The sequence below is a fragment of the Lissotriton vulgaris genome, chromosome 4_1, assembly GCF_964263255.1.
Source record: "Lissotriton vulgaris chromosome 4_1, aLisVul1.2, whole genome shotgun sequence".
NCBI classification, from domain to species: Eukaryota; Metazoa; Chordata; class Amphibia; order Caudata; family Salamandridae; genus Lissotriton; species Lissotriton vulgaris.
In genome coordinates, this window is record NC_141691.1 from 14,493,802 (window position 1) to 14,521,135 (window position 27,334).

A 27,334-nucleotide genomic window follows, 5' to 3' on the forward strand; every position below is an offset into this window, starting at 1 on the left:
AACGATTTCGACAACGGCCTGGTGAGGCCTTGCTTACGTGGATGGTGCACCTTTATGAGTTGGGCGCTGCGGGTATCATGTTAGATGCAGGAGATGCCTTGAAATTTTGTTCTTTGAGTTCCGATTCTACTGTGCAAGATCATTTTCAGAATTTTAATGGTGCCGGTCAGACTAGTCTACTCCAGTTAGCGACTGACGGCTGTAATCAGAAATACCCTACTGAATCTGATTGGCCTGTGAATGACAAGCCGTGGTACACCTAGCGCGATGCGGCGCAACGGCTGAAAGAGGAGGTGATGAAAACTGCGATTTTTCTGAGTACAGCTGACAGATTGTTGGATGGTTTGTTAACATCTTCCGTGCGTAATCGCATTATCCGATCTTCTCCTGTTGCTTATAAGCAGGTTATGATGACTTTATTAATTAATCAAACTGGCAATCCTTTGTCTATGGTGCTTGAATCTGTTCGTCAGCTTGGTGAATTAGGTGACTGGTTTAAACCTGAGAGGCAGTCCAGACCTGAGGGTCGTACTTCTGGCGATCATAAATTCTCTAGACGTGATATGTTTCTTGCACTGTTGGCTGATGGTGTGAAACAGGAAGACATCGATGGTGAGCCAAATAATCACTTGTGGGACATGTTTTGCAAGCGTGGTTTGGATAGAAAGGAGGGTGCCCGACGTGTGCAGAAGAATGATTGTGATCGTGGATATTCTGATGACAGTGGTGATGACAGACGTCGTGATGATTCTGATCGTCGTGGTGAACGACGACATGAGTGTGATGTGTCTCCTCGCCGTGCAAAGGAGAGGGGGCGAGAGGGGGAAAGAGAAAGGGGGAGAGATGATGGTGTTAACAGCAGATATAGAGAGGAAAGGGATCAGTCCTCTGGGTTGAGGAGAAGGGAGGATCGACACAGACTTTCCGATCGAAATTCGCAGTATCAGGCAGATGACAAAAATCCATTTCGTCATGGAGATGGATATGAACATGATGTTTTAACACCCAAGAAGTATGAGAGCATTTACCCTGATTTGTCCTGGTTGGCAGAACGCAGTAAAAATGACTAGGAAATAGGTCAAGCTCCAGTACGCAGGTGGGCTCACAAAGATAATAGACCCTATGTAGATATAGAAATTTTCTGGAAACATCGTAATATCCAAAGGGCCCGAGCATTGGTAGATACGGGAGCGGAGGCCACTCTTATTCATGGAAAATCAAAGAAATTCAAAGGTCAATTTTTCACAATCACTGGTTTAGGTGGAAAGGAAACCCCTGCAGTGCAAACTACACTTGAAATGAAAATAGGTAGAATTCCCCGAAAAGAATATTCTGTTTTAGTGGTGCCACTTTTGGAATAAATAATTGGAATCGATATTTTGAAAGGAATGACATTGCATTTAGATGACATCTGTTATCAATTTGGAAGTAAAAATTATATATCGTCCAGACCTGTACGAGTTGGTCGTTTAAGAATGCCCCCCATAAAAATTCCTCAGGCTACACAGGTTGTCTGTCAAAAGCAGTATCGTGTCCCAGGTGGCCATGAAGAAATTAGTGCTACGATTCAGGATTTGGTGGATGCAGGAGTCGTAACTCCGGTTTCTTCTGCTTGGAATAATCCCGTTTGGCCCATGCGTAAGAGTGATAATTCTTGGCGCATGACTGTTGATTACCGCGAATTGAATAAACATACACCCCCTTTGACTGCTGCAGTACCAGATATCATTACTTTAATTGAGAGAATTCAAAAACATTAAGGTACATGGTATGCATCCATTGATATTGCCAATGCTTTCTTTTCAATTCCGATTGCCCCTGAGTGTCAGGAACAATTTAGTTTTACATGGAATGGACGCCAAATGACGTTCAGAAGTCTTCCCCAAGGCTATGTACATAATCCTACGATCTGTCACCGACTGATGGCGGAACATTTGTCCGAAGTTCCTGTACACCCGTAAATACAGATATGTCACTATATTGATGACATTTTAATTCAAGGTGAGACCAAAGACCAAGTCCAGACCCAGTTAGACCAAATTATTGATTGCTTACGCGAAAAAGGTTGGGAAATCAATCCCGACAAGCTGCAAGGTCCATCTCAAAATGTAAAATTTTTAGGTATTAATTGGCATGAAGGTCACAGAGAGGTGATTCCACAAGTGAAACAGAAAATTCTTGATTTTGCAGTCCCAAGAAATAGGAAGGAAGCCCAAAGCTTCATTGGCTTATTTGGCTTTTGGCGCCAGCATATTCCACATTTGAGTCAGATATTGGCCCCTCTATACCGAGTCACTCGCAAAAAGAATGTGTTTGAAAGGGGTAAATTACAGCAGGATGCGTTTAATTTGGCAAAAGAAGCGATTCAGTATGCTTTGGATTTGTGGCCTGTGTGTGATGGTGACATGGATTTGAATGTGTCCGTGCAAGGTCTTTATGCAAATTGGAGTTTGTGGCAAAAACAAGGCAAAAATAAAGTACCATTAGGTTTCTGGACTAAAAAGTTACCCGATGCTGGTGAGCGTTATACACCTTTTGAGAAACAGTTGCTTGCATGTTATTGGGCTCTGGTGGATACCGAGCAATTGACTTTGGGACATGATGTGATTTTGAGACCTGGAATTTCTATTATGCAGTGGGTTTCGAGTTCGCCGAAAACTCATCAAATTGGACATGCTCTAGAGGCGGGTGTGATTAAGTGGAAATGGTACATACAAGACAGGGCACGTGTAGGACCGAAAGGTGTAGCATCTTTACATGAGCAAGTGGCGCAGGCGCCATTGACTGAGACTGGGAGTGATTGCTCCATACCTGTAGTACAGGAATCCCCTGTTAAGTGGGGTAAGCCATTTGATGATTTGTCCACGGAGGACAGAAACCATGTGTGGTTTACGGATGGTTCAGCGAGGTACATAGGAGAGAAACGGCATTGGAAAGCAGTGTCTTATAATCCCATCAACACAAATTGCTGAGTACGACTGGTGAAGGAAAGAGCAGTCAATTTGCAGAATTATATGCTGTTTATCAAGTTTTGACACAAGAGTTACCTGGTACATGTCATCATTTCACTGATTCCTGGTCCACTGCTAATGGACTGGCGGTTTGGTTACCAACTTGGCATTCTCATAATTGGGAATTGCACACTAAAGAACTGTGGGGGAAAGAATTATGGCAAGAAATCTGGGAGATGCCCACACAAAGTACTGTTACAATCTTTCATGTGGATGTTCATACCCCGATAGACTCCCTTGACAAATTCTTTCATAACATTGCAGATGAGAAATCTAAAATTGCTGAGGCAGTGGTGGACATGCAAGATGCTGATTTGGCGGGATTGGCGAAATGGGCCCACCAGAAAGCAGGACATTTTGGAGAGAGAGCCACTAGCAGGTGGGCCGCCGATCGAGGAATTTATACTCCTTTAAATTTGATTAAAGATACAATATTGCATTGTCCTATCTGTCAACATTCTAGACAACGAAAAGTACCTCAAATTGTTAAAGGTCATTTACATTGAGGAAAATTGCCCGCTCAAATTTGGCAGATTGATTATATTGGTCCACTTCCTATGAGTAAAAACTGCCAATATGTGCACCGTTGTTGACACATACAGTGGCCTTCTAGTGGCCTTTCCCTGTAAACGAGCTACCCAAGTGAATACCATTAAAACATTGGAATTGATGATTATGCTCTATTATGGTGTTCCATTCCAAATTCAATCTGATAATGCATCCCATTTTCGAGGAAGATTGGTGCAGGAATTTTGTGTGGAAAATAACATCGAATGGGTGTTTCATATACCATATTATCCACAGGCATCAGGCCTTATTGAGAGAATGAATGGTTTGCTAAAAGATCAATTGCAAAATTTAACTGACAACAAATATAAGAATTGGAGAGATTATTCGTTTCAGGCACTGTTAATTTTAAATAATCGTCCCTTTTTGAATGCTGAATCTCCATTAATGCGTTTATTTCCTCCAGCTATTGATGCAAAGCCCAACACCATTGGCAATGCTGTAATGTATTGGGAAATTTCTCCCGAAGCACTAGCTCCATGCAGAGCAACCCCAGGTTCCGCAGGCTTTGACCTGCATGCCATGAATGACACTACCATTAAAAGCAGAGATCGAGTTATCATTGAAACTGGTGTTGGTGTCTGTATACCAACTGGAAATTTTGGACTGACTGTCCCTAGATCGGGCCTGGCCTTGAAAGGCATTCAAGTACTCGGAGGGGTTATTGACAGCGATTATCAGGGAGAGATTAAGGTGCTCCTGCTGAATAGCAGTGAGGTCAATTTACCAATTCACAAAACTGACCGAATTGCTCAGTTGCTAAAAATGCCTGTTTTCAGTGGTGAGATTCAAAAAGGCACTGCCCCAACGCTGCTAACTGTACGAGGACAAAAAGGTTTTGGCTCCACGGATAATCCTGGAGCAAGAGTATGGGTGCAATCGCCTAAAAATCCCCCTGAACAAGCTGAAATTATTGCAACCGGTCATGATAACACGATTCTTGTCATGAGACCAGGGAAAGATAGCTGGGAAGCTGTCCCGGCTGACACATGTTACTTACGAGAATGAATAATGCCTGTATTTGATTTTCTTTCAGATCATTCTCTGGATTGCTGCTGCAGCATGTGTCGGCGTTGGACTCCTTTTGGTCTGCTACGTCGGGAAAGGAGGGAACCCGCAGACTTTGGTTAATTCGATAACCCGAGTACCGCGTTCCTTTGCTGCGTGGGATTCATCATCTAATTTTTGGACTTCTTTAGCTAAACGAGTTCCTAATTCTCCACATTTCTGCTTGACACCGATGCGTTCGGTGACTGACATTCTAGCGACCTGTTTGGTTCCTGTCCCCGCTTCGTTGGAGACTCTAGCCCATATTTTTAATATATCAAGTGCACGGCCCAATGTAATCCTTGGAGATTTTGCCACCCATGAGTACTGTCCATTATGCACGGTACTTTTAGATCCAATACCACCTATCAATTCCCAAATCACTACATATAATATTACTGAAGGAGATTTGTGCTTTTTCCTTACTGTGATCCCAATGCAATTACTGAATGTGTGCGTTTAAAATTGAAAGCAGCAACTTCTTTTTCAGCTCATGAACGAACTTTGTGTTCCCGAAGATCCCCGAAATCATGTACTTCTGTTAGAAATAATATGACCTGTAAAAGTTTAGTAGTTACCCCTAGTCATTATCGTACCATGCTGTTACCTTCAGGATGGCTTTTCTCTTGTGGTAATACTTCCTGGCCATACATTCCTGCAAACAATACTGGAGGACCTTGTGCCATCACTAGACTAAGCTTATTGATGTTTTCCTCACATCCTAATACATATTCCTGTGTTGTTCGTGATGCTGTGATGTTACATGAAGACTGTGATTCTTCACTACATTTATATTCCAAATCTGAATACCTTAGTTTAGCTTTCTCAATTATAGGTGTCCCAGCTTTAGCGGTTTACAATGCCAAATCAATTGGGAAAATGGCTTGCTGGATGGTCAATCCATCAATAATACTTCTACAATCCTATCTGACATGTTATTAGACGCCCAGGGTGAACGCAGAGCTATCTTGCAGAGCCGGGCTGCCATTGACTATCTTTTGCTCAAACATGGATATGACTGTTCTGACTTTGAGGGCCTTTGTTGTTTTAATCTGTCAGATCATACCAGATCCATTCAGGCTCATATTGACAAACTCCATGGCTTGACTGAAGAGGTTAGAAAATACCTTGACCAGGGCTGGTTTGACTGGCTCTTCAATTGGTTACCTGACTTACATTCTCTACGACAAATATTAGTGGGTACTATGATTACTGTTAGCATTTTAGTAGCTCTGTGCTGCTTTATTCAGTGCATTCCTTCCTTACTCCAGTACTGTAGATTTGGTACGAGAAATAGATCGGTTAGTTTTGTTTCATATTATTCTTCTACAGATGTTAGTTCTATTTAGCGAATGATTAGTAGCCTAAAGTCAAGGGTGAAGTGTTCTGACCGACTTTTTCGGCCCTTCCTTGAAGGAAGGTGATTGGAGGTGACTTCAGTCTACTATCATTCTAATGGAGGGAGTAGAACCGTAAATACAGCCTATTCACAAGGGGTGTTGATAATTCCGTACCCTTTTCCTTAGATCAGGGCTTATAAACTTATGTTAGGGGATAGACTCATTAGTATTAGTGATAATCCGTCCTTTTGTAAGAGTGTTAGTATACTTTTCATGGAGCTATGCTTATTTCGGGCCCTGTAGGCCTCAAACGGGAGAGACTCCATCTAACTTTCTGCCCCGGCAGCTTGAGATGCTTCTAGGTCAAGTGTAATGTTTTAGTTACGAAGTGTTGTTCACTTGGAGAGAACCGGCTCAGGCTGGCCCTTATCGAAAGACTGTATTTTTCTCCATTCCGAAGACATAACATCAGGCCGGCCGGCTGAGAACGTGTCCTTGGTACGAGGAGGTACAAGAATTTGGTGGGCGGCAGGTTACTGGCCGTAACTTTCCATGAAGGGACAAGCTTCTATCTTAGCGAAAGCATGGAATAGTGAGTGAGTCAGTCTGTAGGCGGCAGCTAGTCGTTAGCATCAATGCCATTAATTATTCGAGGGCAGACAGTTGCCATTTTTGAAGTCCAGGAAAGACTGAGAACCTGATACTCTCTTAGAAAGATTGAAGTTATTTTAGTTGGAGCAGCTGGCGAGCTTTGACATTAAGATCAGAGCATACAGAGTGAAGCAGTTAGTTGAGGGAACGAATACCAGAGTGATAGAAACTGAGTTATAAGATCGAAGCTGAGAAGTGAAGACAGTCCGTGATTGAGAGGAGAGAGGAGTAGTGCAGAACAGCCAGAGAGAAAGCAGCTGATAAGAGAAAGGTTCCAGTGACTTGGAGGGAAGCGGAGGAGACAGAGCATAGCGGTGCAGACGTGTATCCGTGACTGCAGAGGTGTGATCCTAAGACGAGCCAAGGCACAAACAAGAAGGGAACCCAGATGACTGCTGAGTCCAAACTTCATATTAATAAGGTGACGTCGACCCTTTCTTATTAGCGTGCACACATTCTAACCTTTCATTTTCCTTTGCAGGCTATATGTCATAGTATAGTGTTATATTGTTATAGTATTATTGTGATAAATAAAGTACCCCAGTTCTTAGTGAATCAGCATGTGCTTCTTGTTCTTGTATAATAAAGATAACCTATTCTTCTAGTCAGGTACTGTCTCCCGAACGGACGCAACCCCCGATCGGACAAACGGTAACTGATTAATGAGGGAGAGAGGAGCCCTTGAAATGGAGAATAAGTCGTACATCATATAATTTGGCCATCATTGTGTGATCTATAATATTGTAGTATTGTACCTCTACTAAATAGCGAGAGATTCCCCGATATGAGGAGTTAACGGTATTCATAGGAAAGTGATCGCCGTTGGGAGGCGGCGTTAATGAGAGCATCAGGGGGGACACTGATGTGTATACCCACAAGATTGTGGCTTGTACAGAGATAAAAGAGAGTACCAGGGGGGATACTGGTATTTATACCCACAAGATTGTGGCTTGAGAGAGCACTGGTTGCGGCCAGTGTGTAATGGTATATAATCAGAACTGCCTCAGGGTAGAATAGTCTGGGCCTGAGTTGCCGTGAGACTATATGGTAAGAGTGTGGTATTGTAGCAAACTTAGGCATGTATATTGCTAATTCCCCATCCTTGGGTAGGAGACATGGATACCTGTTGTGAATAGGTCCTAAGGAGGGAGGTGATTACGTTCCGGCTTGGTTGGTGGTGCTCTGGTGAGCTGATTCTATATGGTCCGAGAATCCGGTCGTTACACACGGCCTGTGGTGTAATTGTAATGCAGATCACACTCTAGACCCCTGTGGGTGTAGCTCAACCTGTGGTGAAATCGTAATGCAGATCGCACTCTAGACCCCTGTGGGAGTAGCCCAGCCTGTGGTGTAATTTTAATGCAGATCACACTCTAGGCCCACATCCGCTCACAGCTCCCAATAGACCTCCATAGACATACCTTAGACAGCCCCGCTGCAAGAGGTGGGCGGCTGTCGTTGTCTCATGGGGGCTGTGGAAGGCATCAGCATGTGGCCAGGGGATATGTGGACTCTGATCAGCTGAAGTCTCAGGCAAGTGTTCAGCCCTTCTGCCATCACAGCACCACACGCCGAGCCATCACAGCAGCAGGCGCCAAGCCATCACAGCAACAGTCACCGAGTCATCACAGCACCAGGTGCCATGCCATCACAGCAGCAGGCGCCAAGCCATCACAGCAGCAGGTGCCGAGCCTTCACAGCACTGGGCTCCGAGCCATCACCCAATGATTCATGCTTACCCATAACACTGATCTTCTGCCCCCCCACCCTTTCGCTTTGCCCTCGGCCCGCTGAACTGAAGAGATAGGGTTCCTAGCGCTGGGATACTTCAGGGTGACTACGCGCTCTACAAAAATAAATAATAATAATAATCACAGCACCGGGTGCAGAGCCATCACAGCACCAGGAGCCGAGCCATCACAGCACCAGGAGCCAAGCCATCACAGCACTAGACGCCGAGACATCATAGCACCAGGTGCCAAGCCATCACAGCAGCAGGTACAAGCCATCACAGCACCAGGAGCCGAGCATCATAGCACCAGGCGCCGAGCCATCACAGTACCAGGCGCCGAGCCATCAAACGGCGGGCGCCGAGCCATCACAGCACCGACACCGGGCCATCACAGCACCAGGTGCCGAACCATCACTGCACCAGGTGCCAAGCTATCACAGCAGGGGGTGCTGAGCCATCACAGGAGCAGGTGCCGAGTCATCACAGCACCAGGCTCCGAGCCATCAAAGCACCAGGTGCCGAGCCATCACAGCACCAGGCACCGAGCCACCACAGCAGCAGGTGCTGAGCCATCACAGCAGCAGGTGCTGAGCCATCACAGCAGCAGGCGCTGAGCCATCACAGCAACAGGGGCAAGCCATCACAGCAGCAGGTGCAGAGCCATTACAGCACCAGGTGCCGAGCCATCACAGCAGCTTGCTCTGAGCGATCTTAGCACCAGGCGTCGAGCCATCACAGTAGCAGGTGCCGAGCCATCACAGCACCAGGCGCCGAGCCATCACATCAGCAGGTGCTAAGCCAGCACAGCAACAGGCGCAGAGCCATCACAGCACCCGGCGCCGAGTCATCACAGCACCAGGTGCCGAGCCATCACTCCACTGCAGTTTGCAATATTTTTTGGGGCATATACTTAAAACTGACCAAACCTGTAATTAAACTAACCAGCTGACACCCCTCTCTCTACATGAATGAAGATACCGCATGTTCAAAAATTCACAAGCATGATCATATGTAACCATGTTGTGAAAGGTACTGTGTCTTGATGGCTGTCATGGGTAAATACTCTTACTTGGAAAGGGGAAAAACACACCCAGACAGAAGCTAAACATAAAGATGTAACTGAGAAGTGACCTTAGTTATAAAATTGAAATTACATTGCAGCTGAAATGAGATGCAGAGCACACCCACTGTTTGGATATCATTAACAATTTAGATTTCTTGCTGTATATAGGGTGAGTGAAGGCAACACAGAGTACAGCAAGCAGCAAGCTCTCTGGAGAAAATGGACGCTTCTGTCATAGGTTTGAAGGAGTACTATGTAAGATTCTTTGATCCAAAGAGCCTCCGGGAGGCCTTTCTGTCACAACACTGTGGCTTCTTTGTGGATGCTGTTCGTTTACTTTCAAATCTCTGCAAAATTGTCTCATCTGGTATGTACTGTTTTTTTCCTCCTTACATAGTCAGTGCTTCCATTGTTTGTATTTCTGTGGGTAGGGGCAGAGATCAACCTTAGTGATTCAACAATCCAGAGATCAACTGACAAACACGGTTTGGGGGTGGCTTTAAATGTCATTCAACACATATCAGTTGAATGGTTAAAAACACCTCTTCATTAATAGGACAAATTGCCTTTTTTCAGAAATGTGTAGTTTGTCAACAACAGGGTAGTATGTGTACTGTTTGTCTAGTAATAGCTGCTTTACAAACTTCTAGCAGAAGTCTAGATAATAAAGATAGTCACCCAAAGGTCACAAGCCAGGTCTGGGAGTTGATACAATATAATTACATGCTACAGAATGAGCTATTACCATTAAAAGAAATAATAAATGTGTACATACAAATCAAAAATACAAAACCTCACTGTTAACATGGATTATCACATAAACCATACAAGTACAAAATAGGGTTCAAAAAGATTTACGTGCTGCAAAACAAATAGAAAAGTAATAGCATGCTCACAATTTGAGTTCGAAGTATGTGTTTATTCAGCTAGCAATGTTCTTAGCAGATTTGTTACAAGCAAAATGTTCCTTTAGTTCTTTACTCTCTCCCGAGTAAAGGTTTGAGCTTCAATCAATCGGAATCAGGTGATATGTGTCAACTCAGGTTTGACCTTTTCAAATTTATTAGGGGTCTCAAACTAAAGAAACATTTTTCTTGTAACAAACCTGTGAATAAATCTACTAAGAACATTGCTAGCCACTTTGTGTCCAATATCTTGACAATACAGGATGTAAAAGCCACACAGCCAGTTTTGTATATAACAGACAATAAAGAATCTCCACATGATATGGAATTACTTCTTCAGGAGTTAAATATAAACACTGACTATATTATATCCAGTGGTCTTAGAACCAAATCAAAATGGACACCCACACTCCCAGGGAGTCACCCTATTGACAATTTTTATAAACGGGAACTGGAGGGCATGGACAAATTTGACATCAAAAGATCTAGAAATGATATAAACAGCAGAACAACCTTGAGACGGTAGAACGTTTAGCACTGAAGACACTTAGCACAGACACTGACATTCTTATCAGGGAAGCGCACAAATGTGGTAGTCATGAACCATTCTGACTACAACAATGAAATCTTAAGTCAACTACAGGACCACTCTTGCTATGAGGTATTAATGCATAACCCTATTGGCCATTTGTCCTTTAAGATCAACAAATATTTGTTGGAATGGCATAAAGCTGGGCATATGGATGATGACGAATTGGGATATTTGAAAGTGTTCAGACCCACTTTTCCTTGGTTATATACTCTGCCAAAAATACATAAACATCTCCCCTTTCCTCCAGGCAGACCCGTTGTGTCAGGGATAGGAGGCCCCACTGAAAGGCTAGCGGAATATGTTGATCTTTTCATTGGACCAATGGTACGCAACTTACTGTCGTATATTCAGGATACTAAGCATATCCCGAGTATTCCAACAGACTTACAGTGGCAAACAGGTATAATTTTAGAAACATTGAATGTGATGTCTTTGTACACCAGCATCAAACCTGATCAGGGTCTAGATGCAGTAACCAGACTATTACATAAGAGACCAGCCACACAGTGGCAGCACACTTCTATGCTGATGATCAAAATTATCCTAGAGAATAATTTCTTCATGTTTGATAACAGATGGTACAAACAAATCAGGGGAGTGGCCATGGGTTCTCAATTCTCCCCATCATTCACCAATCTGTGTATGGGCACACTTAAAGCGAATTGGATATGGAGCGATAAGGGAGCCCCATGGATTGACTCTATCGTCTATTGGCGACGATATATATAGATGATTGCTTGTTGCTTTGGTCAGGCACACAAGATAAATTGGATGACTTTTATGAAAATCTTAACAACAACTGTCACAACAAGAAGTTTACTATGGAATCTTGTACAACACGAATAACGTTTTTGGATATTGAACTCTTTATCAAAGATGAAAGATTACATAGTAAACTTTTTCGCAAGGACACCTCTTGCAATGCACTATAACATGCAAACATCTCTCATTCTGCACATCAAAGTCATACCATACCATATGGTGAATTCTTAAGGTCCAAAAGGAACTGTAGTGATGAGGCAGACTTTCAGGCATGCCTCAGTCACATGAAACACAGATTCCGGAGGAATGGATACACCACTAAGATCATTGTGCAAGCAGAAAAAAGGATCACACAGGTCACTAGAGGAGATACATTTCGAGCGAAAACATCTAAGCACATAGACAAACAACCAGTGAGATTGATAACAGTTTAATCCATGTAATTAAAAAAATCCTTGTTAAACATTGGGGGATTTTACAGTCTGATGTAGTTTTAAGTGACCTCTTACCCACAAATAACATTCAGGAGAGGCAGAACCATCAGAACCAGGCTCATACCTACGGTTCCACAAGGTACCAGGGATTTAACCTGGCTTTCTAAACTAACTTTGAGCTTCCATAAATGTGGGAGATATAGGGGGCGGCGTAGGTGGGCCAAGCATCGCACCTGCAACTTTGAGAGCATGGATAAGATGAAGTACTTCATCAAACAAAACGTAAACTGTCAAACGAAAAATGTGGTGTACATTATTCAATGTGCATTCAGCAAATTTTATGTGGGCAGTACCATACGGCCACTAAAAGAGAGAATTAGTGAGCATGTGAGAGCTTTACATCAGCAAGATGCCAGATATCCAGTAGCATTACATGTGGCTGCATGTCTATCCTAGGGCACACACAAGTTATTTTCCTTCTTTCGGATGCAAAATGAGCAATCAATTGTACATGGAGGAAACAGAGAATTGAGACTGAGACGTGCAGAAGCAACTTGAATTTTACGCCTCCCAATAGTGGAGTATGGCTTTAACTGCAACCATGAGATGCACTATATCTTGGGGGATTAGAAACACAGTGGTATTTTGTGTATTTTTGTTCTGTGGTTGGTATTTTTGCTATTTGCCTTTCATGTCACAGAAATGTGTATATATGTATAGAGTCACCAGAAGTGCTCCAGTTTTCCTGGCTGTTTACATCTGTGAATAACATTCACACTTTATGCTGCTTAATTTGGTGAAATACAATGTAAAATACCTTACTGGTTTCTGATTTTACCCTTCATGTCACAGAAGGATATAGACATGAGTAAGGATCACCAGAAATATTTAAGTTCCCAGACCTATACATCTATGAATAATATTTTTCAATATGTTTTTACAGCTTATGCTGTCTATGCTGAACTATAACACATAATACCTGTTTTCATCACACAAGGACAATATACCCTGACTATGGATGGTTATTACTATGCCATCCATATGATTATATTTTCTTTTCTATGTCTGCTTTGGTCATAACATTGCTGGTGCATATTGTCGACTACTGGCGTAGATGGCATTATTCCCACTGCACTAGCACTGTGAGATACAGCTAGTTTGGCTATACATATATCTTTCACCCTGATCATTGATATGGACAATCTCAGTATAGTGTCCGAGAGACAACTTTCTGTTTGACTCCAGGTCAACGCCGTCTCCTCTTCCCGGTTCAACACCCTCCACATGCTCTGCAGGATCTACAAGTAGATCCCCACCCAGGCACTCATCAGCAGCAGGTTGGACTACAGAAACGCCTTCTAACCAGGAGCCTCAGACAAACTCCTGAGATGGATCCAACGCATCCAGAACACCTCTGCACACCTGATCCTCGACATCGATTGACGCAGCCACATCACACCCCACCTGAGAGACCTGCACTAGCTCCCGGTCAACAAGAGGATAACCTTCAAGTTCTTCACCCATGCACACAAGGCACTCCACAACACCGGACCAACGTACGTCAACAGATGACTCAGCTTTCACACCCCAACCCGCCAGCTCCACTCCGCCGACCTCGCCCTCGCCACAGTCCCCCGCTTCCGAAGAGCGACCTCCGGCAGCAGATCATTCTCCCACCTCGCTGCCAAGACCTGAAACACCCTTCCCATCCACCTACGGCAGACCCAAGACCTGCTGACCTTCAGAAAACTCCTTAAAACTGGGATTTTCAGACAGTAGCAGCATTCCCAATCCCAGCGTTTGAGACCCTCATGGGTGAGTAGTGCGCTTTACAAATGATATGATTGATTTATTGTTTGTATTTCACATTCCTGCACAGTAGACACGCTCCTCTTTTCCATTAAGGACATGTTTGTTTTCTAGATTAGGTTTCCAATTACAGAAAATTGGGCTTTGAACAGTCGCTTATCTCATAATGAGAATGGACGTTTGGTCCGCAGGTCTAACACCCAACGTGGGCATTCATACGTTTCATTTCAGGAGTTTGTTAAGTGCTTTTCTTATCATAACCAAATTGTTGTATATACTTTATTTGAATGACTGTTGAAAGGCAGGAAACCAGAACTAATTGCTTGAAACCCTAGGGACTTGGCAGTGCTCTGCGCAGACTCGGATGTCTCCGTGTCTTCGCATTCGGTATTCGTATACAGGGGTTAGGGCTACACCCCTTCATGAAGTAGCACGCAGAAATAGTTGCTTTTAACATTTTTTCCACTCATATTATTGATTTGAAGAGTAATGTGCAGGTCTATCCATATACAATGGTATCCCCAGACCTACCTGTAGATTGCCTGCTGAGTAATGATCTAGAAACTTCAGCATAGGCTGAGGTAGAGGTCAGGACTCATGCAGAGATAATTGGCATCTCTGCCAGTGGGTTTGCTGTCACCTGAGCTCAGATCAAACAGCTAGCATTGACAAGGCACTGGATCTTGGAAAAATGTACCAGATGCCTCCCAAGAGATGGAGCAGGAGGGGTAAGGCTTTATCCTCTTCACAAACTCTCAGTGAAGATCAGCCTCATTCAGAAGATGGTCCCAACCCCTCCGAAGGTACTGTCCCAGAAGAACTTGGGCCTGACTAGGCAGAGTTCCTGGGGGCATGGGCCCTTTACAGGGCAGACTTGAGTTTGGAGCAGCAGACCTGCCCCTCTCTTGAACCCCTGAGACTGCACACTGCTGCAGAGGAAGCAGAGCATATCAGTGAGTCCCATAGGATCTATTGGGAAGATGGGCATCTGTACTCTCTGGGTAAGGACCAAAATACTGGTGCCACCAGGAGGTTGGTAATACCCCAGAGGTTCAAAGGTTTCATCCTCTCTCTAGCACATGATATTCCTCTTGCAGGACACTCAGGGCAAAGCAAGACTTGGGACAGGCGTGTCCCTCACTTTCACTGGCCCCATATATCTGAAGATACCAAGGAGTTTTGTCACTCCTGTGCCACTTTCCAAGCCAGTGATAAGTTGAGTGGCACCCCAAAGGTCCCGTAAAATCAACTTCCAGGGGTTGTGGTCCCCTTTAAAAGGGTAGGGATACACATTGTTTGTCGTAGACTTTCCAAGTTTATAGTCATTAAACTCACAATTTAAAATCACAACTTACGCTAAAGTTTAATTTTAAATTCCAGTTTATCAATGTCCACTTTGGACAGTTGATATTTAACACTTTAGCAGTTCAGTGCCTTATGACTGTCTCTGAAATACACATCAAGGGCGGGTGACAGCTGGCTTCCTGCATTCCCTTTAGATAGTCACAAACAAATAATGCTTAGGGTGCCTGAGTGGTCATCTGCATGCCACCCTGAGCAGGGTGGAAGGGAGGAGCTGCAAAAAACACAGTTGATGAACAGAATGTAGAACAATGTCATACATTCACCCCAGTACAAGGATCTGGGCCTACATCCATCTTTTTTTGCACTCCACACCACCCTGGGTTAGACACTGGCTATATGCAAATCAGCGCTGACCCTGTGCCTCATGGGAACAGTCCAGTCCGAACTACCAAGATATGTCTTTCCCAGACCGGAATCAAGCATCCAAGGACCGGTTTCTGGCTATCAGCCTTCATCAGCCTGGATAGCTTGACTCCAGTGGTGTGGAGAGCCTGGGGCTCACGTCTGAGCATGCCCAGCCCACTCGGGGTGAAAATTGCAAAAAACACAGTTGATGGACGGAATGTAAAACAATATCATACATGCATCCCAGTAAAAGGATCTGGGCCTAAATCCATTGTTTTTTTGCACTGGAAGGGAGGAGCTGACACTTATACCTAAAATGGCTGTGTCCTGTCCCCACACGAAGGATTGGTTACCCCCTGTAGTGTGTCTGGAGTCAGGGCAGGAAGGGAGAACCTCTGTGCACCTCAAAGCTTTTTTTGAAGGCTCCCCAAACTTGAAATCACCACCGGGTATAAATACTAAATCTCTGGCAGTAACAATTCAGTATACTTCTGAACCTGTGAGTACTCTGCCAGGAAGAAGAACTGCTCTGCTGCTGGAGGGGCCGCCACTCGGCTCGACTGATGCTTTGCTGTACTCCTTCATGCTGTGTTCTTGCCTTGATGAGCTGACCTGACACCTGATGTTCTCTTGCCTGGGTCAGAAAGACTGTACCTGCATCACTTGAACCCAGAGTGAATAAAAGGGCTTGACTCTTGTTCCAAGCCTCAGGGGTATAAAAGACCTCAACTACTAGCATCTACATCTGAACTTTGCAAGCTGAGATTCTACCTAGCCAAGTGCTGGGCACTTGGAGGTAAGTCCTAAGGAGCATGTTCATCCAAAATGCATGCATCCTCATAGGAAACTGATATGTCTTTGCCTTTGTGTGAGTCAGTACAAGCACATCATCCTCGGAACGAGAGTATCACCTTCGGCATCGACTTTTCAAATACTGAGGGAGCACAGCTTCTGGTGATTTTCTCATGACATTGGTGAGTGCAAGCAACCGAGGCTGCTCTCAAGCAGATTTTCTACTTGAGAAGCAGCGAAATCTTCTCAAAAAGGCATTTTTGAGTTACTATTAACCTCCAACCGACCGTTCAGGATGCTCTGTTTTTTGTTCAAGAAGGCTTTTTTTAATTTAACTTTGTTATGCCTAAGCGACTCCAACTTCCTGTTCCTGTCCAGCAGGCTCCTCCCTGTGTTTTGTCCAGCTCCTGATCACTTTACATTTAGATTTATAGCTGGAAGAATCACTCTATGTGTCTGCTACATATCTGCTATTGGATTTAAGGACTTTTGTTGGGGATTTCACAAGTAAGTTTGAAAACTTTGAGTATGGGTGTTATTTGTTTGATAGAGGGCATGCACCAGTATTTATTTGTAATTTTATTCAATAACCAAAATGTGTTGTGGTTGGTGGCTGGCAGTATCAGTAGATGCCTAGTTATATTTTGGGATTTATTGTTTCTTCTTTTATAAAGGAGCAATGTTGCACACTTCAGTACACTTTCTCCATGTTTGTTAAATTTGCAGTATGTATATATCTTGCCATGTGGCCTAGTCTGCCAATGGGCCATAGAGTCAGCAGGCCTGGCCAGTACTAGTCATGGGATCATAAAGCAACTGTGTTTGTGTTATTTGTTTTTTTTCAAACATAATTTTTGGCGGGATGGGTTTGGATTAAATAAAAAAATGTGTTGTACTTCACAGGTTTTGTTTGTACAAAAAGTGTAAAAGTGGGGCAATATTTGATGACCTGGGAGGACACATTTTCTTCAGTGTTACCAATGCCTCAATTGTCTGGCCAGTGTGCTTCTGTTTCCCATTGGCTACAATTTGTCTTTCTTCTCAATGCCATGTGGTAAGGCTTCATTTTGCGTAATCAGTCTGCATGTGTTCATTGTTGTGGACATGCCTCTTTATTTGCTGCTTGACAATTGGTCAGTGGCTATTTTGTTTAGCCATCCAGTGTGTTTTTGTCACTGTCGTGGATATGCTTCTTTGCTTGCTATTGTTCTTTGTTTTGTGGTCAGTGGCCATTTCGTGTTGCCTGATATGTGTTTTTGTCATAGGCATGCATGTGTTCTTTGTTGTGACCATGCTTCCTTGCTTACTGCATGACCATGTGGTTGGTTGACATTGTGTGTAGCCAGCAAATGTGCTTTTGCCAGATGACCTCATGTGTTTTTTTGTTGTTGGCAGGCTTCCAAACTTGCTGTTGTTGTTTGATCATGTGGCGGATGTCCATTTTACGTTGTCAGACAGTGTGTATTTGCCAAAGACCTGCATGTCTTTCTTTGTTGTAGATATGCACCCTTGATTGCTTCTTGAACATGTAGTCAGTGGCCATTTTGTGTAGCCAGCCAGTGTGTTTCTGCCATAACCTGTATGTGTTCTTTGTTGTGGCCATGCCTCCTTGCCTGCTGCCTGACGTCGGTAGTTATTTTGTATAGCCTGCCAGTGGACATTTACCATAAGCCTGCTTGTGTACTTTGTTGTCATCGTGCATTATTTCCATTTCCAGAAAGTAGACAGCAGCAACATTCAGCAATGGATCTTACTTTGAGTAGGAGCAGAACAGGAGTCTGCGCTTCCTGCTAAGCAAGAACATTCTCTTTTACAACCATTGCCTTCATGGTTCAACATAAAAACAATCCACAGAAATGCACTCTATGTCACATACCAGCTGTTACGTGTTTATCTAGGTTCCTGATCGATACTGTGACCTTATGCCCCTATTCGGCTATAAATCCATTTATTCCCTATATTGGCATAACCGTTCAAGTGCGATTTTCTGAAAAGTCATCTCTGGCCTCACACGAACAGAGCCACATTCCAGCATAGTTCTCTCTGCCACTTCCTTTGCGACCAATTAGTGCAATGACAGAGCAGTAGTCACTATCTGATATTCCTAGATAACACTCCGAGTTCTTCAACAAGATAAAAACTCAGCAAACCTGGAAATCCCCGCTTGCTGTGTTTTGATTAGTAATGGAACTCTAATGAGCAACTGATAACTATCACTTCCTAGTGACATCTTTAATTGACGTCTTATGTCCAGCAAACTTGCGTCAAACCCGGCACCTGTCAGGTATAAATATTACCAACGTTGCCTTAAGCAATGCGAGCTACTGTTGCTGATGCCAGCTGCCTGCAAGACCCCGTGTTGGTAAATCTAGCACTCTGTCGCTGCAGCCTGCTGTCCCTGTGGTGGTGAAGCTGCTGATACCATTATCGCTGCCAAAGCGCGAACTATGGTACAGTACGCTTAGGAGCTGAACAGCCGTCCTCTGCGAAGACATCCAGCAGATTCCAGCTGCCCGCGGACGCTGTCCCCCCTCCTTCCTCGACGCGCTGAAGAGAAGCCGCTGCCTTTCTCGTGCAGAGAAATCCAGCTCTGGCGTTTCCGGTCTACCCTCGCGGGTGACTGGGATATCGAGAGTGACCCCTGAAGGAGATACCAATCCTCCATCATTCTATTCAGAGGTATGGTGTTGACTAAACCCTTAGACGAGAATTCTTGAAACAAACCTTGGCAAAACCAACTTAACTTAAAGCTACTTACTTACTCCCCTTCCACGTGTTAGGCTTAGGTCAGGCACACTGGGGTAGGCTTAGTTAGAAGCACCAGTTGAGTATGTTAGCCTAATGTATATATGACTGTATATATGTTTTATTACTTTTAAACCATTGTATGGCTAAGAAACCATATCAATGCTTTTACAGTTCTATTTCGCAATCCTTATCTTACTGTACGTACTTTTTACAATAACAATTCTTGCAATTGTGGCAATACATTTCTCTTGTACGAGAAGAAAGACTGTTCAATAAATGTTAACCTTTAATTGACAAACGCCCGTCTCTCTATTCTCTACATCTCGTGAAAGTAAACTGCACTAGACTGACTGAGTGAAATACATGTCTATTGTTTCACACGACCCTAGAGATTGACTCTTGATCTGAGGAGCAAAGTTGTCATGTTGCACCGTTGTTGGAAAGCTGAATCCCTTCTTGTCTGTGCCAAGGAAGCTGATCACTTCCTATGCAGAGAAGAAAGTTTCCAGTGACCTCTGAGCTAGTTGGTAACACAACCCAATTAAGTTTAGCATAGTCAGTGGAGGCCTGGAATATCCACAGTTCCACGTCGATACTACTGTTTATGTTATTCCAATGCGCAGGGCCTAGTGGGAAACTAGGAACTACACTACACAGCAAACCACATAAATGCACTACACAATATAACATATAATTCCAATAAGCCTAATTTCACTCAGTGACCACATTTTCATTCAACACAATATAACTCCACACATTTACAATGCACACCACATCATGCAACACCAAATAACATATTATAAGTAGACAACACAATTCCACAACACACCACATATCTCAAATACACAACACAGATGTCAGTAAAATACTACAAAAATGAACAGCACAGAACATAATTTACATCCACAATATGCCACTATACACAATACCATTCCACATAATTAACTCATAACACACAATATCTGCAGTCTACCTGCTCCTCTGTCTTGAGTTTATTCACCACTTCGAGCTCAAACTACCTTTCTGTGAAATTTAAAGTAAACACATTGGTAGTTGAATCACATGAAATGTAGATGTAAAAACAGAGAAGCTTTATTTATGGTATAAGCAAAAGGACCTCAGCCACAGCTGTTATCCAACAGGTCACACATGAACTCTGCACCGGGAACCCAACATAGAACCTTCTCAGTTAAATCTGTTTATTTACTATCCATATGATTCCACAGCAAACCATGCCACATATTTTCACTATACTACCACACACCACACCACTCCACATCACACAACACCACAAGAAACAATTGCAATATAACCCATCTCAACACTGTACTTCCACCAACCCTGTCATCTCTCCCCCACTCTATCTATCTCCTCTCTGTACCACCTAAATACACATGCCTCCTAATGCCATACACAGGTCCATCTCAAGCATGTAACTCCCCCCCTCTGGGTAATCCTCCATCCAGTCCCGCTCTATTGCTCCTACTCTTTCACATGCTCTCACCTTCACTGTTTACAACTGGCTCATATTGATTCACTTCAGGTCTTTTTGCTGTGCTGTTTCAAAGTTTCTGTCCCTCAAACACACCTCCTCTTTTTAGAGTGCATTTTAGATACGCAGGCTCACCCTCTTTATACATCTGTAGACTGCTCTCTCCTACTTTCCCTCTTTCTCAAAAAGTCTACCTGTTCCTCTGTCTTGAGTTCATTCACCACTTTGAGGACAAGCTACCTTTCTGTGAAATTCAAAGTACACACGTTGGTGGTTAAATCACAGGAAATGTAGATGTACAAACAGAGAAGCTGTATTTCTGATATAAGCAAAAGGCCCTCAGCAACAGACATTGTCTAACAATTTCACACATAAACTCTGCACAAGGAGCTCAACATAAAACATTCTCAGCAGTGATATTCTAAGGCCTGTCACAAAAGTATGAACCATAACTTTTAAAGAGGAGAGGGTTGAGAATACATTGGCAATCCTCCCCTAGAGAGGAGGATACCACACATCCCCCTCCTTTACAAATAAAAAATACCATTGACAGGAAAAGAAAATAGGGGGAGGGTAGAATAAAAAGACAACAATTACTTGTCTACATATTGCTCTAAATATTTAGGAAGACAAAGAACTCTGCCACTCACCCTGTAGTGTGTGTTGGTCTGCCCAGCGTCAGCAGGAACAAAAGAAATGGTAGCACCTGGAATACCAACTTCTCCACCTTTTGAGGTGTTTGTGACATCTGTTGGAGCAGTGCATATCACTAAGCATGGGCGAATTTTGCGGATCTCGCGTTCGCGAATTTTGCGGATTTGCGGATTCGCAATCCGCAAAATCCGCGAATTCCCGCGAATTTGCGGATTTTTTTTTTTTGTGTTCGCCCGTGTTTCTGCCAGTTCGCGAGGGTTTTTACAATTTCGCAATTTGCGAACTTACCTGTCGGGTCGCAAGTTTTGCGAACTTGTTGTTTCTACGTGTCCAGCCTGTTTGGGACACTCTTCTTCATCACTGCCACTCTCTGTCACCACTGCCACTCTCTGACTACTCATGCCACCCTCTGGCCCACCCATGCCACCCTCTGTTTCATCACCACACCCTCTGGTTGTCCAGTGTACATTATTTTTGGCAAAGCAAAGCACACCTTCCCTGCCTCAAGTGACCTGAATTAATTTGGGGCTGATTAATGTGTCACAGAATATTTTTTTAGCAACCACAACGCAGCTCCAGCAATGCTCTGGGGTGCCCGATCTCCCCAATGCTGCGTCAAGCCGTATGTCTGCTTCAAGCAGCCGCAGGGTTTAGAGTGACGCAGCATTGGCCTAAAAGTGACTGTCACTCAGCCACTTTTAGGATGCGTTCCTGCGCAGGAACGCCCTCCCTTGAACCGGAACCCCCCTGATGGCGCAGGGCTTTACAACGTGATGCATCTCCCATATGCGTCACGTTGTTAGTATACGCCGCACCATGGTGCCTCTTTTGCGCTGCCGCTGCATCACAAAAGTCAGGCAACGACGGAGCAAAAGAGCCGCAAGGGACTTGTTAATCTGCCCCTAGAGACTCAAGTCCAGTCCTTCCTTTGTACACCTGCCACTAAGAAGAGATAGTGATGGTGTATTGATAGTTTGAGAATTTTAATGACTGGTTATGTAGTAGAAAACTTACTTTTTAGTGTTCTCACTGGTCTGCAATCACGATGGACTTTGTCTGTCACTTCGCGTGCTGTGGTGTGCTGCCTGCCAGTCCTAGTCGAACCTTTTTGTAGTTGTTTTAGTGAGTTACATAACTTTCCAAGTCGACGGTCCGCGTATCCAGCAATACTAATATCCTATTAGACCACATCAGATAGGTCAATAAATGTAGTGCAATTGTTTTCCATTTGCTATTGTTATTGTTCTTTTGAAATGTTTGATTTGGTTGAGAACAATCATCCATGTTTGGGTCTTTCTTTCATGTTGTACATCAGCTTCCCCCAGGGGCAAGAGGACAGACAGAGAAGGAGGTAGCGGCGCCGGCGGACGAGGACCAGGAAGGCCAGGATCGGACACACAAGGGCTCCTCTGCTGGCCCCAGTAAGTATTTATGTTAATATTATTAATTTTACTCCCCTATCTTTTAGAGTACCTATTTTTTACTAACGTTCCTCATTCAATTTTTCCTACATCGTCTTTGATCTTCTTGTAGACTGTTTCTAAATTTTTATCCTGCCTCTACTATGACTCCCTGTGGTACTACTAGATTATCATTATTAGTCCGTCTATGTAGCTAACTAAGCTTGCACAGTTGGCAAAAGGTGTTAAACAAAACTCCCATTCTATTCAGGATTAGCTCCATGCACTGAGTGCAGTCCTCTGGGTTGTCCATAATGTATTTTGAAGTCTTCTAAATGTTTATGCTTTGACAATTCCCAACAATAAACTGTCAATGACCACCAAGAAAGAATAAGATACTAGTTTACTTTTTGATTGGATAGGAGGACAATCCATACTACTATTGTTGCAGGGACAATTCTGCACAAACAGAACTATGGACACTAAATAGTGCATTGTTCAGGCGCAGTTAGACTTTCCACATACCTCAGTCATAACAGAATTTGAACCTCCAATCTCCTTACTGACTAGCTAGTGTGACAGGGTCATTTAGCTCCCTAATTCATCAATGATTGATCCCCAATGATGATTATCCAACCCAGGACATAAGACTACGGAGTCAGAGTCGAGAACTATCAGAGCCACGGACTCTTGCTTGCAAATTGCAAACCCTTTCGCTCACTCACTCATGACTAAAAACCACAGAGTCTATGTAAGTTATAAAGCTTTATTAAAAGTAAAAACATTTAATAAATTCAAGTTCATCATACAACATAAACGGTGGATTGAAAATGGAAAATTGCCTAGTGATTTCTCACATTAATTGTGGGCGAGCCCTCACGTGGTTGGAACTTCAAATCTTCTTTGTGGTGCTGAATCGCTGCTGACTCCGTCCTAGTGATGATGATCTGATGTTGCTCTTGTTCTTAGAAGGGAAGCTTCTGTCTATTATGAGAAAAACGGTGCATGTTAAAAAGCAAGCATTCATCAGTTGTGCTAAAAAGTGTAGCAAGACAACACCCTTCCCTGAAAAATAGTGCAATATTTAGTTTTGACTAGACAGTCACAAATTATTACATTTGTTTGTGTAGTCGTAGTGACATTTTTTCATTCCTATACAAAATACTAGGGAGTGGTGTACATGGCATCTAAGAATCTAAAATGTATTTTCTAGGCGGAACATCGGCACAACTATCCACCGGTGCCGGGGCCAGCGCGGAGGTGGGCACTCCGGGGGCGGAGGCGGTGCAAGAGCCAGCGGAAGCTGCTGTGGGGGATGCCACGGTAGTGGCGGACAGTAGTAAGCTATTATATTCCTTACTTATTGAGATAGCAGACTGCAGAGTGTGCTCTCTGCACGGGTGTATATGTTGTACAGAACAGGTATACTATACTGTTAAGAAGACTTACAAATTTACAACTAAGTTTTTATTAACCAGGTAGTAGCCTCCTCTAAATTGACTTCAACTCAGCTGTGAAAGTTTTTTCGAGAATTCAAGTCAGATCAGAGATAAGCTTAATGGATGGGATGAACGAAAAGGGAATAAAGGGTGTAAGTAAGTGTGGAAGGACGAGTGAGTTAAAAGTAATGATGACTGACAAAGAATGATACACGTTTTTGAATGCTGCCCGAGGTGGCTGGGAATATCATGCATGGCCGGATGAAGGATGAGGCAAAGATGGGTGGAAGGAGAAAGGAAAGAGGACTGCCTGGGTGGGTGAAACAGAAACTGTATGTTTGCGCAATATATCCTTTGGTTGAAATTCAAATGCAAGTCAAGCAAGGATGCATGGCTTGCGGTTTCCAAACTAAAATGAAAATGTTGTTTTCCTGTGAGAACATGTTAGGTTTGTCCACTTGAGACATTAACAAGAATGATTGACATTTACTTTGAATGGATGGATGCCTGGATCATGGTACTATCTGACTCATAGATAGCATATGTGTATGTAGAGAGAGTAGACGGTCACTGGATGAACTAAGTGTTACTTTGAAGAGCATGTAACACCGCACCTGCACGTCCGTTCCAGTGTAGGAAAGGCAAGGAAAAGAAGTTGTAATTTTTCCGAATACTACCATGAATAGTAGCAGTACTTTGTATTGCAAACACAGCATATATCCGGTGATTACGGGGGCCACTCACTACCTCTGTTAATAAGTTTTAGTACAACTCTGTCATTCATGTGTGGCCTATTAGTGTTCACTCAATAAAAAACAAAGTACCTAAAGTCATCCCATATGCAATCAAATACATATCATGTGAAGGGATAGATATTCATATTATTTATCTTCTTCATTTTCCTTTCTAGTAGTCATTGTCACTGTAGGATAAAAGTTAAATTAATTAAGCAGTAGCCCTTGTAACAGAGTATTCTCAGTGCCACCCGTAATAGAAAAGTAAGAGCTTCACCACCTGCATGTATTGGACTGGTACAGTAACGCAAGCCTGTGTCATCATGGCATGCGTCTGTTTTTCTCGGGGGCAAGTTGACTGCGCTGGCATTATGCTGGCTTCCAGAAGTTTACGTACCAATTTCGCTAAACAAGAGAGAAGAAGAAGAATAAGACTGATGAACTGTCATAGTCGACTCTAATGTAGTGAGTCCATAGTGCTCATAGAATTGATTCCTGAAACTCCCACTAATGTTAGAGCAAGGCTGAAGAAGTGGGAGGTTAGATAGATACAGCCCACAAATGTTATGTACTGTGCTTGCAAGTTGCTAGTTCTACTGTGATACAACTTTTTACTGCATTATTTTGTGTTAATCTTAAAGAGCATTGGTTACAGACTATGTTTTTCTTTCTTCATATAGATGCTCCTTCCAAACTGTCACGGAAGGAGCTGGCTAGACGGGCCCGGCAACGGAAACTGGAGGCGACTGTCGCCGAATATCGGCGGCTTGTGGCCCAGGAGGAGGAGGACATGCAGTCAACCACAACATCCACAGGGACAGCTGCATCCTCCTCCGTTTCCCTGGGTCAGCCAGTCAGCGCAGGCCTCCAGCGGTACGGAGCCGTGGTACCGCAGCCACCCGCCACCGCCAAGCAACCAAAAAATCAGCTGCCCCCCACAGCAGGTGCAAGGCACGCATGAACCGCCTAACACTCAGGGTGTCCTACCAGCAGGAGCAGAAGAAACTGAGAATCCTGCTCAAGAACCTCCGCAAGGAGCATAACCACCTGGCCCAAAAATTATGCCGCCGGTGGCATTAGAGAAGGAGAGACTGTCCCTAGCCCCTTTTTTAAATTTTTTGGGGGGTGGGAATTGGGAGTTGTTTTTTTGGACTTTGGGGACTTTTTGTTTCACGGACATTCTTTGGGGTTAGGTAGGGGGGTGGGTCGGGTCTTGCAGGATAGTTTATTTTTGTTAGGAATATAAATAATTATTACTTTAAACTTAAACATAGCATATGTGTTTTTACTGCAGTTGAGGCTGGAGGGGGGGGGGGGTTAACAGTAAGTTTGTGTTCCTGAAACGTAAGTGGCTTCTTGATTCAGATTGTGTAAGTAATTGCCCAAATGTTTACAAAAGTAAGTGCCTCTCACAGAGTTAGTGAATTCAATTGTCCTAGGACTTTACTAGTATTACCGCCAGTCTCTCGTCTCTCATACTACTCCATTATTCTTCCTCCCCCCAAACGCTTATCTTACCTTACGTGTTTATAAATAGGGCTAGGCACAGGGCTGGCTACATGGCAAATGGCGATTAAGGTTGGTAATCCTGGGCGGTTGAAATGGCATCATTGAGGTGGTACTGGTGGTGGTACACAGTGGCAGTTGCAGCATATGAAAGAAAAGAAATTGAAACCTTGATTGGCCTGCGCGGAGCATTAGAACGGTATGATAGATACTAAAGCATGTGACAGTACACTAGAACAGTGCCAAAATGTAGCCTTACAAATGCTAAAGTATTGAAAGTATAACTACTACTTCCGTGGAATTTGACATTGGCTACTACTACAAGAAATAGTACTGAAGGTGAAGGACACAGCAGCCTAATCATTTGCCCTGTGTAGGAGGAGGATGTTCTTCATGATCAATCCAGTTGATGGCGCCCATTAAAATCTGCTTTGATTTGCCAATAGTCAAGGGTCTGTGTCAAGCTGAGTAAGTATATATCCTTCGATTCCTTCACCAGCCTTAAAATGTAATTCATTTTCAGTTGCTATGACCTTATCCTCCCCAGCAAGTGTGTGGAATTATTGCTGTCATTTACTCACACATCAATGAAAACCACACAACCCGTGGGAAGAGGGTTAGGGTTTGGAAATTGGATGGGAATGTTTTTTTTGGGACAGTTTTGTTGAGTGAGAGAGGGAAAAAAAACACAGCATGGACAAACAACAAATGAAGATATCTATAAATATTTTAAGGGACATAAAGGAAGTGCATGCACTTCTGCAGGCATGAAGTTGATTGCTAAATGGATGGTTAGGTTACTTAAACTAAGTAGTACTTTCTAATGAATGAAAGAATGCGACAGTACAGGGCTGCAGTAATTATGCGTTTTCTCTTGCCTATCTCAGCACTCAGAGAAACACTTTGTTTCTTAAATTAGTTTGAAAAATTGCAAAGTTAAACTATA

At 43.5% G+C, this 27,334-nt stretch overlaps 1 protein-coding gene across 1 annotated transcript in view; it reads left to right on the top strand.

Moving 5' to 3' along the window:
• The first annotated feature begins 9,618 nt into the window (after positions 1-9,618).
• Positions 9,619-27,334, top strand: part of LOC147718223 (nicotinamide N-methyltransferase-like) — a 98,637-nt gene continuing 80,921 nt past the window's right edge. The window contains exon 1 of the mRNA XM_086966646.1: positions 9,619-9,778. Coding sequence (XP_086822772.1) covers positions 9,631-9,778 — 148 coding nt within the window. The 5' untranslated portion in view covers positions 9,619-9,630. The remainder of the gene's footprint in view (positions 9,779-27,334) is intronic.